The 20,059-nt window shown below is 39.0% G+C and overlaps 1 protein-coding gene across 9 annotated transcripts in view; it reads left to right on the top strand.

Annotated features, from left to right (window-relative positions):
• Window positions 1-20,059, top strand: part of ANO4 (anoctamin 4) — a 180,173-nt gene that overhangs the window by 133,658 nt on the left and 26,456 nt on the right. For all 9 annotated transcript variants that reach the window (XR_001333186.3, XM_026798053.2, XM_026798049.2 and 6 more), the window contains 6 exons: window positions 2,956-3,090; window positions 3,834-3,930; window positions 4,469-4,529; window positions 12,227-12,309; window positions 17,246-17,386; window positions 19,410-19,574. Coding sequence is in view for 8 of the 9 variants with exons in the window: in XM_026798053.2 (XP_026653854.1) it covers window positions 2,956-3,090; window positions 3,834-3,930; window positions 4,469-4,529; window positions 12,227-12,309; window positions 17,246-17,386; window positions 19,410-19,574 (682 nt within the window). In the remaining variant the exon portion in view is untranslated. The remainder of the gene's footprint in view (window positions 1-2,955; window positions 3,091-3,833; window positions 3,931-4,468; window positions 4,530-12,226; window positions 12,310-17,245; window positions 17,387-19,409; window positions 19,575-20,059) is intronic.

Here is a 20,059-nt window from a genome sequence, read left to right as displayed (position 1 = left end):
AAATATTCTGTAATGAGGGTCATTAAACATAGGATAATCCAATATCACATTTCATAGGTTGGAAATTAGACTTTGTAGCTTAATGCTTTCCAAAAATGTGCCTTATTGATAAATATTGATATTGAAATCTTGACCCACTTAAGTCATAACTCTACCACTGGAATGGGTTGAGGGGATATACAGTTCACCATTAAGATAACAGGTATTGAAGGGCTAGTATACAGGCTAGCTTACAATGAGAAGCTGAAATTGCATTTTTATTATTATTTTGATGGTGCAATATATATAAGGATAGGAGAGATGGATTATTGTGTTAGGTGCTTAGGGATTTTTTATGTCTCTCCTTTTTAGGTTAGTTGTGGAGAAAATTTTCTGTGGGAGAACCATTAAAGACTCAAACAATTTTTTTTCTGTCCATATTAATAATCTGAAAAATTGGATAGTAATTAATTAGCAAAGTTAACAAGAACACAAAGATGTTATCAACACTGGAAAATTTCAAAGAGGCCTTGAAATGAGTAGAATGATAACAGGTGAAATTTAGGTATAAGTCGTGCACAGTGATGCATTCTGGGAAGAAACCTGTGGAATTCTTTGTGTACATTGCTGAGCCCTGGATGAGAGAGAATTGCCATCACTGAAGCAAGCTATATGAAATATCTGTTCTTTACATAGTGATAGAAGAAGAGAAGGAACAAATTTGTTCTTCAGACAAATATTTGGGGCAAATTGTAGGGAGTGACAAAGGCATCTTCACATTTTTCATCTCCTGAGGGTCATGATGGTCCAGACTAACTGAATTACATATTAGAATAAATGTGGAACTGCTCTGAATATGGCACCTAGGCCTCCAAAGGCCTTCTCACTGGCATAGTTTGTTTCCATAGCATTTAACTGAGTGGTATCTGAGCAGAGACTAAAAGGAGAAATATGCAAACCATGGGGCCAGAAGACTTGATATATTAAGTTGATCCTGATGCAATTTACAGTAGTACAGCCTGTGCCTGTTGACTACCAGCTGTGTTGCAAAGAGCAGTAATGGAATATCAAAGCTGTTTATCCATATTTAAACCAATACATATCAAAGTGATGTCAACATCTTACATTTAATTTTAAAACCCAGCTCAGATGCCTTTTCCTTTCTTTCAGAGATGGGTTGCTCCCCATCATGGACAGTCTTCTTTATGCACACACTAAACTTTGCTTGGGTCTTCATCTAGGACGAAGGTGCTTGATTTCTAGATCAAAAGGAATACTATGGTTTGCACTATTAGACTGAAGGTCTCAAGGGGGTGGGAGATTATTTTTGCCATTAATGCTTGTCAGCTAGAGGGTTGGAACAAGGAAGCATTCATCCTTGAGTACAGGGAATGAAGTAAAAAATAAAGCTTGATGAAAGTTAGGTGGACTTCACTCCTTTGAACTATGGAGAAAAATAGGTCATCCATATTTAGTGGAAATAAGCTCAAATGTGAGTTTGCATTTTTAGAGGTGCAGGCATAGACTGACATCCTAGATGTCAGGAAAATAATCAGGCCAAAGGTTTCATTTACACTCTTAAGTCAGGTCTTAAAAAGCAGTTTGCAGTGTATTTTTTGCAATCACACCTGCTGCCCTTGTCAGAACTGAGCATGTTAGCATTGGCTTACCGTCTCTTTAGTCTGGGAATTTGAGTCTCTGTTGAATGACAGAAGAATAAAAACAAAATAACAATCCTTGGCTTCTTATACAGAGCTGGTAAACTCAAATAAAAATAGTCACTGCAGATCAGTATCTTCCATCAGAACACGAGCTCAGGCCAGAGAGATATTTCCCACACTGGCAATTTTTAACAACTTGAAAACTGCTGATTTTGTGCAGTCCAGACCAAGTCTCCTCCAGTGCACTCAGCACTAGAGACAGTTGTAGTTCTTTCCATTTTTCCTGAGAAAGTTTGGCCAATGATGTTTCGTGGTAGAGTAGAGGAGCCAGCAGTGCTGGCTCTCTGCACTTGTTCTCTGGATACATCAGAAATTGCATCATTATGGTGAAAGAGAGTTTCCAGTAGCAGCTATTTTCAAATTGAGTGGATATGCAAGTTTAAGTTGTCTACAAAATGTCTGAAACACAAGCATATCATCCTGCATCATTATTTAAAATCAGTCTTGTGAATAATCCCCTAAAATCTACTGTGCACAAATCAATAGGACAGTACATGAGCCTGCTCCTCTGCTGATGACTTCAGCAGGTTTTTGTGTGCTTGATAAATTCTCTAACACATAAATAAAGGTTTGGTTGCATTTGTGAGGAGGAAAATTGCTAATGAATATGTATGTAGCAAGATAAAACTTTCTGGCTACTTTGCTGCTAGTTTTGAGCAATATATCTAATAAATCAGGATCAATTCAGACTGCTTTCATCAAACCATTGCAAGATGATGGACCTCACTTGCACTTCACTTCCCACTGCAGTAGAATCGTGAAATTAGTTTTGCAGAAACTGAGCTCAGAAAATAAATAATCAAATGAAAATAAACTGTATTGGAGAATGAACTCTGGTTAATTAATTTCTTAGAACTAATTTGAGCTCAAATAATTTTTGCTGTTATACAAGCTTTAGGGATAAAATTTATTTCAATGCAATTATTCAGGCAGTAAAATCAAACGGCCAAAATCAAAGCACACTACCAATTTCCCACATACAAAGAATTAGCTTTCTAAAAGTAACTCAGTGTTTCCTTCACGAGGTCACCACTTATCTAACTATAAACTGTGGTTATTGAATTTTTAAATTAATGTTTTAAGTTCATTACTGAGGCAGGTCCCTCAGTGTGTATTTAGAAGCTTAGTTGAAGGCTTTTTATCCTCTTTAATCTACTCTTCAGATATGATAGAAATATTTTTTTCTACTAATGAGCAAGATTAAGTAGATTATTCTAATTAGCAGGTAACTTTGCTGTGTTTTGTTTTAAAACAGACGGTACTTTGGTGAGAAAATCGGGCTATACTTCGCCTGGTTAGGCTGGTACACAGGGATGCTCTTCCCAGCTGCCTTCATTGGATTATTTGTCTTTTTGTATGGAGTCACCACTTTGAACCACTGCCAAGTCAGGTAATGTGGGAACTTTTAAAAAGAAATTGCAACTGTGGGTTATTATGAATAATTTGAGAGATCTTCCCACAAGTTGTTAATAATTTCATTTTAAACTGTTGAATGAGCAGTCAAGAAAAGACTGCTCAGTTGTTACAAGGCACCCAGTATCAAGCTTCCCATGTTTTATGATCCTGAATTGGGATGAGAGGAAAGTCTTCTTGCCCAATTCCAGTTGTTAATGGTGCTGGCAAGCCAGAATGAAGTTGGGAAAAAGCAGACTCCTCCATTACTCTTAAAGAGGCCAGCACAAGAGTGGGGAATTTTCACACTCTATAAGGCTTTTCCCAAAGATCCACCATAGAGAGGCATTCCTCAGATGAAGAAATCCCTGGACCTTCTGCTGAGTGCTGCATCTCTAAGTTTTTGTGCACTTGAGTCACAAGAATAACTTTGTCTGAAGTTATCCTGACCCTCCTCCTACCAAAGGTTATTGTGGCTCAAAGAGAAGCTGGAAATGGTAAAGAGATAGTGCTAGGTTGTCCCTGGAGAACTGCACTTGGAGCTGTGACTAAACTCTGTAGTCTAAGACAGTCAGCAAATATTATTATACACATGCAGTTATGAACATCTTGGCTTCAGTTACAGACCAGTTTTATTCAATAAGTAACTGAATATTAGCAAAGCCTATCAATCCAAACAGATTGTTGTGCAGATTGTTGTAGTAATCAAGCTATTAATTTTTGTCTTTTCTGTTTTTCCAGTAAAGAAGTCTGCCAAGCCACAGATATCATAATGTGCCCTATATGTGATAAATACTGCCCCTTCATGAGGTTGTCAGACAGCTGCATTTATGCCAAGGTATGTTCTAGGCTATGCAAATAGAGATACTTCCTGGTAAAAGCATGAATTTTGCCTTTTGCATTTGTCTTTAGTGAGCCTGGGTAGATGAAAGCTTGAAGGGACGGATCAGGTTCACCCAACACTGACACTGTCTTTCACCAATGTTTAATTTGGGTTGTAAAATATTTGTAAAATATTATGCAATCTGCACTTTGAAATTCAGCAGTGTCAGAGGTTGTTCAGGGCTAGAGCTATGTGTTACAGTGTCCTTGCCTTTGTCCATCAGCCTTTATCTTCTTATCCATCCTCTCTGTGTGGCTCCATAAAATTAATGCTTTGGGTCTGAAATGATGCTCACATCTGGTGTTGGCAGGGGTCAGCCCCAGGCCAGGCTGGCAAATAGTCCTGTCAATTCACAGGTGGATTTCACATGTCAAGGGAAGGGTCCTCAGGATTGTCAGGCCAGCTAAACTCATGATCACATAATTTTAGTTGGAGAAAATAAAAAATAAAGGCCTGTTATCACAAATTATCACATTATTAATATATCTCTCAGGTAACCCACCTCTTTGACAATGGAGCTACTGTCTTTTTTGCTGTTTTCATGGCAGTGTGGGGTAAGTTTTCATTTTAATATTAAGTAATTGCACTGTCTTTTTCTTAAAGAATATGATGCAACACAGGCCTTTTTATTTTCCAGCACACTTTTTATCTGACACTAAGAAAAATAATATAGGGTAGAGACTTTTCTGTTTCTGCAAAAAGAAGATGCAATTGGTTGAATCAAGTTTTTATTTGATAATATTTTTTTAATTTAAACACAAACATGAATGCAGTTATGTAGTGTCTACACAGTATATATATATATAACTCTGTGGGAACTTCTAACCATTTTTAAATCCATTGGTACTAAGGCCTTCTCTCTATTAGTGCTCAGGACTGACTTCTCCTAGCTTAGGGCAGCTCAGTTTAGTGTCAGTATTAAAATGGAGTAGCATTTTTCCCCACCTTGCAGAAAGGCAGTAAAACTTAGATCCGTGTAAGCTGGTTGCAGTGAAAGCAAAGCTCTGATGAAATAAATAAAAGATTTCATTGAATGGCAAATTGATCCAAGTGTGGTCTAACTGTTGCCATGGAGGCTGAATTTTGCCCATAGAAATGTTCTATTTTTGGCTCAACTATTTTTCCTACAATGTCATGTAGGCAGAATTGAAGGCAAGAGGAACCAGTAATTTCTGACAGCACAAAAAATCATTTCAAACAATCCCTGAACATGCCCAGCCTCTTTGCTGCTCCCAAGCCATTGTGAGAGAAGGTTAACAACTGTAGAAAATGGCTCAACAAGGGGACTCAAAAACAGCATCCAAGTCCTTGAGCTACCCAGATTTCATCATTGTTCTCCTGTTCTTACTCATACATCTCCAACTGCTTTGGAAAGGTGTCCAAGTAATTATAATCAATTTTAAACTGCAAATCTCTTTACTGAACCACAAGAAATATCCAGGAGGCAACAGGAGGGCCACCAGGGCAACACAGATTAGCTTACCTGTCTATCTCAGTTCCTTCCTCCAATCAAGCCTATTTATGCCATTTCATGTAATACTAAAAATATTCAAATATTACAAATCACATTTAAGAAAAATCCACAGATCATGCAGTCTTTATGTTTCTGCTTGATATTTTATCTTTGTTTTAGAGCTACACAGAGCTAAGAATCACCAAAAATTTCTAAGCCCTAAAGATTTCCCTTAGATACTTACTCAGCTTTTCCAAACTCTTTCTCCAAGTTGAGAATTTCAAACACAATATACAGGCAGGGAAATCTCTAGGTAGGAAAATTGATGGGTTAACATTGCTGAACATTTCTGGCAGTGTTCCTAACTGCTGGTGAGCATTTCTTCAGAGTGCAGATTTTGCACCAGTGCTTTTGTCTCTCCTTAACAAGAACAGTGCTTTCAGAAAACAGCTGTGCTCACAGCATGGTTTCTGTGTCTTAGCAGTGCCCAGATCCAGGGCTGTAGGAGAAGCAGCTCTAGGTAAGGGGAGTCCCTCACAGAGGTCACCATGCCTGGCCCTGCCTTGTTGTCACTGCCTTTTGGAAGCCTGAGGAGGCTGAACACGCCTACCTACAAAATGTTGTAGGCCCTTTCTTCTCTCTTTCCTCTCTCCAGTCAACAGGAACCACATCTCTCTCTGGTCAGCCTCTCCTTCCTCCCTCTCCTTCAGCACCACTGTCAGACTCCCAGCCCCAATCCCAGCCCCAGGAATCTCCACTCCAGCCCGCCAGGACTGAGCAATGTACTGCCCACCCGTGCATCTACAGCACCAAAGTCCACAGTGAGATAAGAAAAAGATGCAATAGAAGCTGCCCCCGGGTGATTTGGCTACTGGAGAAGAGACTCCAGGAGAGCAGCTGGGCTGGGAGCTTTCCCCACCACTTCTGGTGGCTCACACCGTGCTTGGGAGCTGGCTGCCAAGAGGAGGGAGGGCAGCACCAGCAGGAGCTGTGGCTGTAGGGAATGGCTTGGGGAATGGGGCAATCCTCTGGCTCCACACAAAACATGCTTCCTTAAAGAAGAGTTTGCAGAGAAAACAGTGAGATTGTGGAGGTATTTTCCATGCAGAGAGGGCTAAAGAAACGTTAGAATAAGGGAAATCACACTTCCCAAGGATTTTCTGCTCCTGAATTTAGGAGCTGGCTTGCTGCCTGTGTTAAATGGGTTTTCAGTCTGCAGTAGGACTACTGGCAGCTGCAGGCATTGCCATCATGGCAGTAAATCATAGAGGAAGAGAAGAATCAATGATAGCAGTTTGATTGTGGAAATGCTTTTTCTGTCAGCATGAAACAACTGGCAAGCTCAGAAAATATTGGCTGTGAAAAGTTCAGCCTTCCAGATGATCCAGTTTGACAGACACTGACATATTAAATAATTATGGCAGTGTTTTCATAAAAACAGAATGAAAGTAAAAAGAAAAGGCAGCTAGAACTGTGTTACCTCTTTAGCCAGAGTTTATATGCTGCTTTATTATGTATTTTCTTCGCCATCTTTAGATCCATTAGTAAGCTCCCATGTGGACAGAGAAGCCTCACCCATTTGCTTGGGGGTTTCAAAACTAGCAATGGCCATTGGTCCTTCCATGAAGAGGTGATCTGTATGGTGCTTTCATCCTTTTGCTCTAAAGACATCTTTAGTTGATGAATTAAGTTGTCTGCTCCCATTTTAAATATAAATAAAATACATCTCCAAGTGATGAGCAAACATATGTGACCAGGCTGCGGAGAGGAATTACCATGACAAATGCTAGCAGGGGGTTCTTGATTTGTGGAGCAGTAATGAGCCTGACTGTAAGGCTCTGAAGCTCAGGGACCCATCTTTTATAATGCTTCATTTTGGCACTAGTGAGACCCATCAAAAAAAGGTTGGCATTGTTAAGTGTACCAGGGGATACTGGAATAGAACTACGCTTCTCTTTAAAAAAATACATTGGCTCTTCACCTCACTTATTTAATTTCTGCCTGGTGTTAGCAAAGAAGTAAAAGTAATTGATAAAATAAATTTTAAAAAAGCATGATACTTGCTAAAGTATACCTGACAGCCACATGACTTGAGGATACTTTCATTTTTAACTGATTTACCAAAGGACAAAAAGCCTCCCTTCAGTGCACTTTAAGGAATTCATTATTAGTTTGTATAAGTTTTTTCTGTATTGAAACTTCTGTTGAAAGGAAATACTCTTTCAAACAGATTGGAGCTATAAATCTTTGTGGTTTATAGGGAAAAAGTGAGTCCCTGTAATCACTTAATTTTTTTTTAAATCTTTTCATTGGTGAACAGATTGCCATTGATGCTCACTGAGATGTGATCATCTCAGAATCTGGAGAACAATTTTTTCTTGATGACATTTTCCAGATGTTCAAAGCTTTCAAAAATAGGGAAGCAATATCATGTTTTGTGTTTCTGTACTAGAGAGAAACACTTCCACTTTGTTCTTTATGTATGCCTTGAGAAATGTTTGGCTTGATGATAAAGCAGCTCCCATATCTAGGAAAAGTTCCTCTCTTTTTACTGCTGAAGTTAGATTCTTAGCAAAGACAGAAATTGAGAGAAAGGTATTAATTAAAAAAAAATATTGACATTTAAAGTGAAGGAAAAAGTAATTCTCCTTAACAAAATTTAGGTAAATTTGACACTCAGTTGACTCCAGCATGTTTCAGTAAAGCCAGATGGAATTGTAGATTTTGATTTTCCAATTGAGGTATTGGGGAAACCTGTTGCAAAGCTGTTACTGCCTGGATGTTTCCAGAAACTCTAGAGCAAAATTCCATAACTGTTCCAAAGGAAAGTTCAGCAATTTATCATTTCTAAATCCATGCTGAAGGCAGAGTAGGCTGGTGGTAGTTTCTCTCTCTGTACACATCTTTGGGGAGCTAAGGGATGGAAGAAAAATGCTTTTTAAAATTTTTTCCTGTGCAGCATGTTTCCTTTGATAAAGGAAGCAGCTTTAGAACACTCACTGAAAGGCAAAATTGGGAGGGGAAAAAGAGGACTGGCATGAAGAATTTAACACTTTTTTCAAGCAATAAGAAAAGGCAACATAAAAAAAATTTTCTGTATGTATCTGTTAGTCTAATAAAAGATATTACTTTCCTACAAATCTTGCCTCTAGCATAAAACGTTGACATTAATCTGCTCTCCAAGGAGATAGAATTAAGTGTGTTCTTCAGCAGGACTCCCAGTATATAGAATATATTCTAGGAGTCAGGATGGATATATTAAATGGTGCTCGGAAATACAATAGAGAGAGGATTTCTGAGAGAAGGTCAGGGTAAAGCTATTTCCTACAAGAGGCCATTTGCATTACGAGATAAGATCACAACTTGTTACAAAAGCATCTGAGGAAATGATGTTAAGACAGCTGCTTGTACAAGTGGATATTGAGGAGCCAGCTGCAAGGTTGAGTTCTGAAGCAGGACAAATCTAGTATAGGAAAAGCTAGTAAAATATCTGGGAGCTAAGGCCAATAAGAAATGCAAAATTCCAAGCAGGAATTATTGAGAAAACTCAGGATCTGGTTTACACAAATGGGAAAATACAACTGTGTCCTATTGAATGTCAAAGTCGGAAAAGAGTGCTGAAGTTTATATAGAGTATTTGTAGTTAAAATGACAATTAGAGAATAAGCTAAGAAATTTGAAAATGCAGGTCTTTTAGAAGACCTCAGTAGCACAGTAAATCAATCAAAGATAGTTCTTTATAGCACATTTTAAAATATCTAGCAAGGCAAAGCTGCATACTGACTTGAATAGAGGGAGAAAAGTGTAACACAGTGAAAGCTAAAACAGCACTGTACAGAACATCATATTTGGTACTTAACAATTAGAAAATAACTTTCTAAAGAAGCTTCAGGAACTTCACATACTTACTCTGACAGGTGCTAAATGTGCTAAACACAATATGCATAAATTCCTCACTCCAGGTGTGGGAAAAACAAGAAAGAAAAGAAGTATTGTTCAACAAAGGTGTATCTGAGACGTTCAGGGCTGGGACTCAAACACCTACTGGAGTTCTGCTACCAGCAGCTTTCTGGAATGGGAACAAAGTGGCAGAAATCAATCAGGCTTCTTCCTCCTAGGTTTCCAAACAGTGCAGGACTACTTGTTTAGCCTGAACAAAATAATTCAATATGAGCTGATAGGAGAGAAGCAGTTCTGCCAGGAAAAAAATTAAGGAATGAACCATGTTTGTGGCTCAGTAGCAGTGGAGCCTCATTAGCACTTACTGGTTTTGCTGATCACAACTAATCATACTGCAACTAGTACAAACATTTATAGAAGCATTGGGCTCATGACTTTCTATTAGACTAAAATCAAAGTGCTTGTGACTTGGTGTAACATAATTCCAGCTTGCAGAGCAGTAATTACCTGTTACCAGATATATGAAAATGCCCTCAAACCAAATATCTGCTTCCTTAAACATGCTTTTGATACCTTACCTTGTCTGCTTGTACTGTTTATTTCCTAAGCACACTTTCACTGCACTAGCTGGTACAATAAAACATAATTCTTCCTGTCTAAAAATTAACTTTTGCCAAACTGATGCCAGTACTTAATATCAGGTCCCATTTTTATCAATATGCTGCAGTAGGGCAAACAGCCCGTTAAGGAGACACTTTTATGACTGGATGTGAATTATATTGCCAGATGATTGTGACACTGTTACAGCTGATACTGCGCTAGCTCATGAACAAATAGGTTTATGTTCTCTGGGTTTCAATCTGCTGCTTCTCAGTGAGCAATAAAGGGCAGGCTTCCTCTCCACTTCACAGTGGGAGAAGCCAACCCATTGATTTGTGTTAACTTGAGGTAGTTTCTACATCCTTTACACAAAATAAATGTTTAACACTGCTGTAACTTTAAGCAGGCTGAGTTTTAATCTTTGGATTATGAGCATATTATGCTATTACTGTTTCCTTGATTTTTTTTTTCCATCACACAATGAAAGCACAATTGTCATATCAAAGTGGGAATTTCCTCAAAAATCCTTTACATTCAATTGGTCTGTCAGTGCTCCAGGAAAGCAAATACGTTAATGTGTGATCACTCTGTCAGTGCCCTGTTATGGTGACTCTCCACTGAGCTGCCCACTGGGTCAGAGGATGGTTCCACTGACTTGTTCAGGGACACACACCAACAGCAGAAGAGAGACCCCCTCCCGGGTCTTCACACTTTAATTCAAGTCTTGCCCACTGCTGACAACTGCCAGAGCCCTTGAAGGACTCACACCAACAGTTTAGGGGACAACATTCTTTATTAATATACACACTGTGAGTGGAAAATTGTGACAGGTTAAAATTCAAAGACAGTGACAGTGACAGTAGCTGACTGCAAAAATGAATTCAAAGCAATACCCAGACAAGCTCTAATCAAACCTAGCTCAAGAGGACCATTCAGTGACCATAGAATACAATTATTACCCAATAGACATTCCTTTGGAGGAGGAGACAGTTCAGCCCATCCCCTGATCCCAGAAGTTATGATGGAGTCTTCTCTAGCTTTTCCCCATTCTTAACTTACTTTTATACTATTTGTTTACATTTAGGTGGAGCTTGAGTGGTTCTGGTGATACACACCTTTGCTATTGATAGGTTAAAATTCTCTCACTTCTCTATTAAAGATATAGTCAATGAAATATAAAGTGCATGCCCAGTGAGGGGAGGTCGTACCTTGAAGGTGGGTAACTATGGGATGGAGGTGTGTGTTAATATTACAGTTAGGTTTTAATGAACCCAGTTCATCCAGGGACAATGATTTCACCACAGTTGCTGACTCAGCAACAAGACACCTTCTCCTGTCTCCCCTGGCTGACGGGTGCTGTGCCATTTATCAGCAGCAAAGTACTATCAATTTCCCCTCCCTGCAAGGATTACTTCAGAGCCTGACCTCTGTGTCTCTATTCTGCTCCACCCTCCATTCCATTCCTCTTAGCATTTGCTTAAATTTGCAGATTGTGTACATGGGGAGTCATGGTGGAATGGGTTTCAGGCATGCCACCCACATTCCATTCTGGCAGCAGCAACTGTATTTTACCCTATAATTTCTGTACTGTTCTAAGTTCTGTTCAGAATGTGAATACAACCTCCCAGCTTTCTCTAATTTTACTCCCAGTCATCTTCCTATAGCAGAAATGTGCAGGCCTGTTGCTCCATCTTGAGCTCCATCAATAAGGGCTGTAGTACACAATGTTTAAATATCAGACATAAACACCACACAGCACATACGAACTCACATACTGTAAAAATAAAGGGGTTGAATTAAAAAGATGTAAACCAGAAGTTCCCATTTCCCCAGTAGTACTCTGCACATTTTCAAATGCACTGGACTGTGCTTCCTCTGGGTTCTGGTTTCTGTGTCATGTAAATGGTCTTCAAAGAAAGAAAGTCACTCCATTATGTGCAATGGCCCCAAGAAACCTCTAGCTTCATCAGAAATCTGCTTTATCGAGCAGTGATGACTCACAGGAATGATTTTATTCTTTGAGAGCACTCCCTTGGTTGGTTAGAAATTAAACATTCTCATTTAGCACCAAATGAAATCTCTAAAGCCTCAATCATACTTGAAGCAAGCAAACTAATCCTTAGAAAGCAATGCTTTTTGAAAGCAGTTTTGATCATCAGCATGATTTTCTGTTCAAAGGAACCCATTTATGCAAAGAAATTAAAATAATGTAGCAGCTTCATTCAACAGTTCTGTGATAGTCATTAACATTTTCTTGATGCAAAAATAATTTTGCAACTTTTTCCCTACTTGCTCTAGCCACTGTTTTTCTGGAGTTTTGGAAAAGAAGACGAGCAGTAATTGCTTATGACTGGGACTTGATAGACTGGGAAGAAGAAGAGGTTTGTATAAAAACATGTACTCCTAAACCTTTAATACAAAATTAATTGGTTGAAAATGTATGGTTTTATTTTGCATTTATTTTCAGTTCATTCTTTAAGTCTTAATAAACTAAGAAATAAGGATTTTTCTCCTCAGATGTTTCCTCTGGAATGTAAAGAAATTTTCTCCAGGCCAAACTGTCCTCTTTTTTCACACTTTTGTCAATCTAAATTAATTTGAGAGATTTCAGGGTAGAAATGCACTACGGGAGAAATGCATTTTTATTTTGAAAGGTGGAAATTATTGACAGCCCAGTGTACCGTGAATTTTGGCAAATGAGCTTTTGTCTATTTTTTTAGTTTGTCACTGAGAGTACTGATGGAAGGAAAGTCTTTGAAGCTTGTACCAGCTTCTGAACCTTCACGTGCTGGTTATCTTGGAGAGAAAGAGAGAGAGAGGGAAAGAGAGAGGACTTAATTCATCCTGTGTTGGTACAGGAAATCCCCTTAGGGAAGGCGCTAAACTTCAGAAAATAGCCTTAATCTTTTCCTCTCTGGTGGTCACCAGAAAGAAACTCCATGCTCTTGAGACTGAGAACTCAGGTCTAAATAGAACTAGATGGTTTTATTATGCAGGAGAAAAGCAAGATTCAGTGAGTGTTGAAGAAAAAGTGCTGCTCCAGTGGGATTTGGACATATAGGTGTCCATAAATCTGCTCTCCTTACTGAACAGAAGCTCTTGGAGTGATGGTAAGAGGCTGCTGTAGTGGTCTCAGTGAAGCTGAACCTCTACATTGCTGCTTTGGTGGAAGATTTTCTTTTTAATCAATCTTGCCAGCAGAGAATCAGACTTCTGAGTTATGGGATTTTTGTCTGTATGAGGCAAAGTAGCTCAATGAGGCCATGAAATGGTGGAATTGCTGGTAGGATTTTCTTTTAAATGCTTAATTACTAAGAAAATAACCCAAGAACGCAACATAAAATAACTTACACAACTGGAAATTGATTTCTTTATAACAACAGGAACTCTGTTATCTGTGCACATATACAGTCAGTTCTGGGTGACACCCCAGGACTATCTTCCTATTTATGGGAAATACTTTAATATTGATTCAACTCTTCTGAGATTAGCAAGCTGCTCTTGCCAAGGCTGGCAAGTCACAAAGGGATTGAAACAGTCCTGCCTGAGGTTCACATAGTGGTCAGGATTGGCTTGCAGGGATCATGTTTTCTCATAGCTGGTTGCAAAAAAGCCACTGCTGCTGATGCTGACAGCTAAGAAAAAGCTCTACCAAATTGCAATTTGCAAGTCACAATTATAGCTTCCCCTGTGTCCCTGGAATGAGAAGGAGCCTTTAAAAAGCAAAATAGAATAGTAAGTACAGTATGAGACCCTCTTTATATTTTTCCTAGGAAGCCTGGTCTTGCAGATGTTTGTAGTTTGGGATCTTATATATCTTCATCTTTCACCATTTAAACTACCTGGATTTGGGGTTATGCTGATTTATTAAGCCATCCACCTGAATCTTCTCTGATCAGTTCATTTACAAATATTGAATTTCCTGGTAAGGTTGTCCTTAAGTGACACTTGTTTTGGGGTTTTTTGATAAGATATATTTATATTCCCCTGGCAGATTATTTCAGTTTGGCCTGCAGGATGATATTTGCATGTTGGTAATTTTCAGAGGATACTTGCTCCCTGTTGATGTCAGCTGGTCTTTTATTCTCACACCAGAGTTCTTCCAGCAGGCTGTGTCAACAAGACCTCTGTCAGGAGCAGTGGTGACAGCTAAGCATGTCCCAGCTTCAGGGTCAGCCCAATGGGCACTGCCTCCTCTGCTGGAGTATCTAAAGCTGCACTTTTCCATTGGAGATGCACTCTCCCCCTGAGAAAAACACAGTTTGGAAGCAAGTGCTCCAAATGAGTGTGGAGAAAAAATGTGGAGATCATTTCCCTGCTCTGTGGTTTAAAACCCACCTCTTCACTTTGCCACTGTCTTCACCTGCAAACCACAGGCTTTGCTTGGAGACTTACTTCTGGGGATGCTATACTTGTACCAGTGATCAAGATTCAAATTTTCAATCTACAAATTCTTTTTCTGGGCTATAGAGGACAATATGGTTGGACTAGGGAGGATGGGACTATTTCAATAATTTACATGTTGAAGGATTAGAAAATTCTTGGGGAAAAAAGGAGGTATTTCACAAAAAAATTTAGAATAGTTCTTCTAGAGCACAAATGCATGGTCTAAGGCAATTCACATTACTCCGTATAATGTGTAATGTGAATACACACATATAGGATTTCTCTTATGAAAAGGTTGAAATTATCCATGTGTGAGAAATGGGAAGGAAGGAGAACAGTCTCTTTTATGTAGATTGGAAAAGATTCATCCTGTGGAGTATCATTGGGAAGTTGTATGTCAGTGAGACACCAATGAGAATTTTGACTCCAGAAGGTGAAAATTTTTCTCCTAAAGTGCCACTTTCTAATAAAATCACTGCTAATTAAATTTCCTCTCTGCTTTCCATTCAGTTATCACTAGAAAAAATCAGCTGATGGCTTTTATTAGTTATTTCAAAGACATCGATTAAAGAGTTCTATTTACTATTTTAAATCTCAAGCTTTTGATAATGAAGATTGTTATTTTATTAACAATATGTGTCTAGCATTTGCTTGCTTTAATTTTCATTGTCAAATTGAAAAATAAGGGTTTTATTACAAAGGGAAATTTATTAATTCCTAGCAATAATATACTGAAAAAGCAGCATTTATAAGGCTTCCTATCTCTTTGTTATCACCTTCATGTTCTAAATGAAGAGACAAATAAAGGAAACAATGAATACAATGGAAAGGAGAATTGCACTTATTCAGACATGCAGCCTTGTGAATTCCTCACTACTTGAGATTTTCATCCCAGAAAGGTATACAGCAATCCCTGCAATGTCTGGGGATTTGAGCTGAGAGTCTCCTGCCTCTTTTAACCCTACATATCTGGATTTCCTGCTCTTGCAAGCCAGGTGCAAGGTGGGAGACATGGAGAGCAATGGCATCTTGGGTGGGCATGCCACAAGAAACCAACTGCATGCAGTTCCTGGCATTCCCAGGTGAAATCTGGCTTCCGATGCTATTTGTAGCATATTTTTTCTGTTTCTTCAGCGTCACTTTCTTTGTAGCATTAACCTCAGCCAGACACAGTACTGTTTACTTGCCCAAGCATTGCTGAGTATCATTAAACAGGTACAAAGTGTCATGCCAGATTTCCAAGGTTTTTTTTGAGCATGTCTAAAAATAGCATTTGCATTATTGCATCAGCTGGAGATTTTAGGACATGTGGATATGATAAGAACTTCCCTACATTACAGATTGTAAAAGATAATCAAACCTTGGCTCAGAGAGGGGTGCAGAGAAGTAAAGGTTTCATGTCTATGACAAGCCAGCTGGTAGAGCCCTTGCGCAATCTACAGGGTAAAATTCTCAGGAGCCCTGCTTCACAGCTATCACACTCTGTCCTTTTTCATGCCCCTGGGCACACAGGAATGCTCCTTACATTGTTCCTTCTGCCAGACTACGGTCTGCTCAGCTTCCTTCAACCTGATATGGCAGGAACAGCTTGAGCAAAATAGAATAAGAACAAGGTATTACTCTGCCTCCACAGGAACATGCTTAGCCTTTTTGTATAGCTGAGGTAAGGCTGGCTCCCTCAAGCACATAATTAGTTACAGAGGCATTGCAGCTAGGCATACATGCCTCTTCATTTTTTTTTATAACTTGTTACCAGGTTGCTGCATGAATTTGGAAATTAACTGTGGTAAAAAAGCATCTTCAAAACTTGGAAGGAGGAGAATAAGATATGACTTCTTCCCCCCTTCCTCTTCAGGGAATTTTTAAAAAAGGATGTAGAATTTATTTACATTCTGAAGACTTGTGTGAGGAGTTACCATTCACCTATTTCAGTGCAGTCATTTAAGGTCTGGGCATTTCCAACTTCAGTCAGAGTTCAGTTACATGCAGCTGAAGGGGTGGAAGTGACAGAAATGTGTAAGCTGGTTCTTGTCTGCTGCCTTGCAGCCAGCTGTACCACAGAGCAGCTCTCCAGTATGCAGTAGAGTACTGCAAACACTGCTCTAATACCTGCCAGCACTTGTGAGAGCCCATCCACCCAACCTGGTGCTTTATCTCACCTCTCACATCCTGGATGCCAGACTGGAACAAGGTGACACAGGACACGTGGCTCTTGGTGATGTTCGGGCAGAGGGATTGTGCTACTGCAGGTGTCACCTGCACATGGGGTGATCCTGTCTTCTGGCAATGCTGTAAAGAGATGAAACCAAATCTCTCCCCAAGTAATCCACAGGTTTCAATTCACAAGAGGGGTTTTGCTTTGACACATCTGCTGCTGAAAGATGTTCCTGCTAATAATATTGTCCAAGTTAAGAAGTAATTGAGCAGCATTAGATGGCATGGATCCTTCTTCAAATGCTGAGAAGTTTTGTTGGTAGTGGAAGCGTAAACAAATGCCTAACAATCAGCAATTAGGCTTGGAAAAGGACGTTTGGTTGTTAGGGTTCTGTTGTTGTTGTTGTTGTTTTTGTTTTTTCTTAGTTGTAAATTTCCAGTATCAATAGGATAATGTCAGACTGAAAAATTCTGTGGTATCAATCTTAAAACGATTTGTCTTGCAGCCATGTAGTTTTGAAAGAGCATTATTTAGAGGAATAGCTAATTGGGGATTTTACTAAATACTTTCAGTCCTTACTTTTATGGGTACAGTGATTTATTCTAGTTCTCATGAAGGAGTCCTGATTTCCCAGCTCAGCTTTTATAGTAGCTGTGCCAGCTGCTGAATTCAAAGATGTAATTCCCCAGAACAGTGATCTGATAACAGATCTGAAGTTTCCTACAGAGTTTTTCCTAGCTGGGCTGTATGTGAACATTATCTGTCTGCTCTTTTAGGAGGAAATTCGTCCTCAGTTTGAAGCCAAATACTCCAAGAAAGAACGAATGAACCCCATATCTGGGAAGCCAGAGCCTTATCAAGCATTTGCAGATAAATGCAGCAGACTCATCGTTTCTGCATCTGGAATATTTTTTATGGTTTGAGAACTTTTATTTATTTACCAGTTGAAAAAGAATAAAATATTATTATCTCTGCTAGTAGAGTAGGTAAATATTGGATATGACTGCTTGAAAGAGGAATGAGCCCTATGCATGTTGAAAATTTACACAGTAAATCACTTGAGTCTCTGTCAAGTCCTACACTGGTTCACTCTTCACTGTGTCTCACAGATAGCTAATCCCTTCCTTCAAGGCTGCATCTGCGACACTGTATGTAGTGACACAAGCCAGAACAGTGACACTATCACATTCAGGCACCAACTTGAGTTGGCTGAATCAGCTCACTGGTAGCCTTGCCTGTGTAAACAGTGCAGAACGATGGGGAAACCATAGGAGAAGCAGTTTTTCTTTGTAAACTTCCCAGAGAACATAAATAGGATGCCTAGAGTGCTTAATGATGTTAATACAACCTAGTTTCTCAGTGTGTTAAGGAGATGAGGAGAGTTCATATTCCTAGTGCAGTTGAAATGGAGAAACCAATGTTCCTTGATTAAAATGATGCATTTATACCTTTAGTTATGCAAAACTAAAAGGAGCAGCAAAATCTCTCCTAACAGAGAGAGATTCAGAAACAGAATGCAGAAACACCCCATCCTCTAATTTCAGTGAAGCAGATGTGGGCTGTTATTCACATGACAACAGTGGAGTGGTAGCGCTGCTCTTGAAAGCACAGTGCTGGTCTGGAATCAACAGACTGCCACAGAATTACTGGGGCTTTTCCAGGAGACAGGACAATGATAGATGTACAGCCTCAGGAGCTGTGGAGAGCCAGGTAGGTGAGCAACAGGGCAGAGGACAGTAGGAAACTGATGGCTCCAAAATTGTCTATAACAATCTAGGTTAAGAGCATTATTGAGATGAACTGTGCTCTGGTACGTCAGGTGGATGGACGCCCTGACTCAGCCCTTGAGGACACGTACTCAGGACTGCAGTCTCTGCTCAGAACTGATACTACAACTCCCATATTTTGTGTATTTTCCCCATGTTTTTTTTCTTGAAGGGTGGCCTTAATGACTGAATTTACCTTATGCAAACTCAGCCATTAATCCTCTTGGACTAGTGATAGATCTTACTCAAAGTTCCAGAGAGAGTAACCTTGCTTTAAATTGCATGCACCACAAAATATTGTCCCCATAACAGCCCTTAAAACAGGACAAAAATTATTTTCAGTGAAGTTATTTTTATTGTTGGCATAGCAGGGGCTTCCAGCAAGTTAGAAAATCTACACTTTTTTTACCATTTAGATGAGAATAATTTTTTTAAATTACACCTATAACAGGAGATATACACTTACCAAATTTCAAGTTAGAGCAGTTCTTAAAATTTCTCAGCATAGACTCTCACAGTGTAGTAAATAATACAGCTCAACTGTTGCATGAGGAACATTAAGTCATTAAGCAGCCTGGCTCAGCTGTGGCTTTCTCATTCTGTCACATTTGCTAAAGTTTCATCAGAGAAGAAATCACAAGGGAAATGGAACTGGTTACCTTCTCTAGATAGAAACTTTCCAGAACTGTAGGAAGCAACAACTAGCTAGGCTGGCTTGGCAGGGCTGTTTTTGAGGCAATGCTTACAAATGGAGACATTTTTGTGAAGACTGAAGTCCATCAGATTGCAAAATCCATCCCAAGTATGATACCATCAACTTGCAACAGCAGCTTGAGACTAGCTTCTGTACATCATGTGCAGATAAAGAAAATTTCTAATTCTCAGAGCTGGCAATACTGTTTCCCACATTAATGTTAAGGATGAGGAGCACTTTCAAGAAAATGTTTAAAACTGAAAATTATTTTAATATTATTTCAACTGTATTTTTCATTATGAGAAATAAAAATAACTTAACAAGAAGAAAAATCATCACGTTGAAACCTTCCTCTGGAATAAAAAGGAATGCACTTTTCAAGTCTTTCATTTCTTTTAATTTTGAGAGTTTCAGGGAGAAAGTAATTCCTGTTGCACTGGAAGTTTTCAGATTCTTCTCTCTGATTTTTTCTTCCCTTAGATCTGTGTGGTGATTGCTGCTGTTTTTGGCATTGTTATTTACCGTGTTGTGACTGTCAGCACTTTTGCTGCCTTTAAGTGGGCTTTAATCAGGAATAACTCTCAGGTTGCAACTACAGGGACTGCAGTGTGCATCAACTTTTGCATCATCATGCTCCTGAATGTGGTGAGTAAAATTAACATATCCAAAGTTACACCTAAGCCGCCAGAGCTGTAGATATCTCAGTCAGCAGACAACCAAATGCTTTCACTTATTTTTTCAGCAGGAGTGGAGTGTCTTGCTGAGCCAGACATGGAATTATTGTTTATGGACATCATTCACTATTTATATAAAGTGCAATTCCAAACCCAAAATATTATGCAGAGTATGTTTGAATATTCTGAAAATATTTTAGGGAGACAATCATACTCTTGCTTTATTCTCTGCCCCTTCTTTCCCTTTTACATGTATGCAGTTTTCAGTCCACTTCATTAATACTCTTGTTTTTAATTGTGTTTTGATGGTTTTTTTTTTAATATAGTGACAAAGCTAATTCGTATTTACACTATTTTCAGTAATTCTAATTTCAGCTGTCATGGCAGTTTTCCAGTGAGGATATGCATATGCAGATCCAATGTCCATAAGCAGAAGTCTCTTGAGCTGGAAGCTCC

Source organism: Zonotrichia albicollis, chromosome 4, assembly GCF_047830755.1.
Source record: "Zonotrichia albicollis isolate bZonAlb1 chromosome 4, bZonAlb1.hap1, whole genome shotgun sequence".
NCBI lineage: Eukaryota > Metazoa > Chordata > Aves > Passeriformes > Passerellidae > Zonotrichia > Zonotrichia albicollis.
Note: the sequence above shows the minus strand (reverse complement) of the source record. Positions and strands in the feature narration are given on the sequence as shown.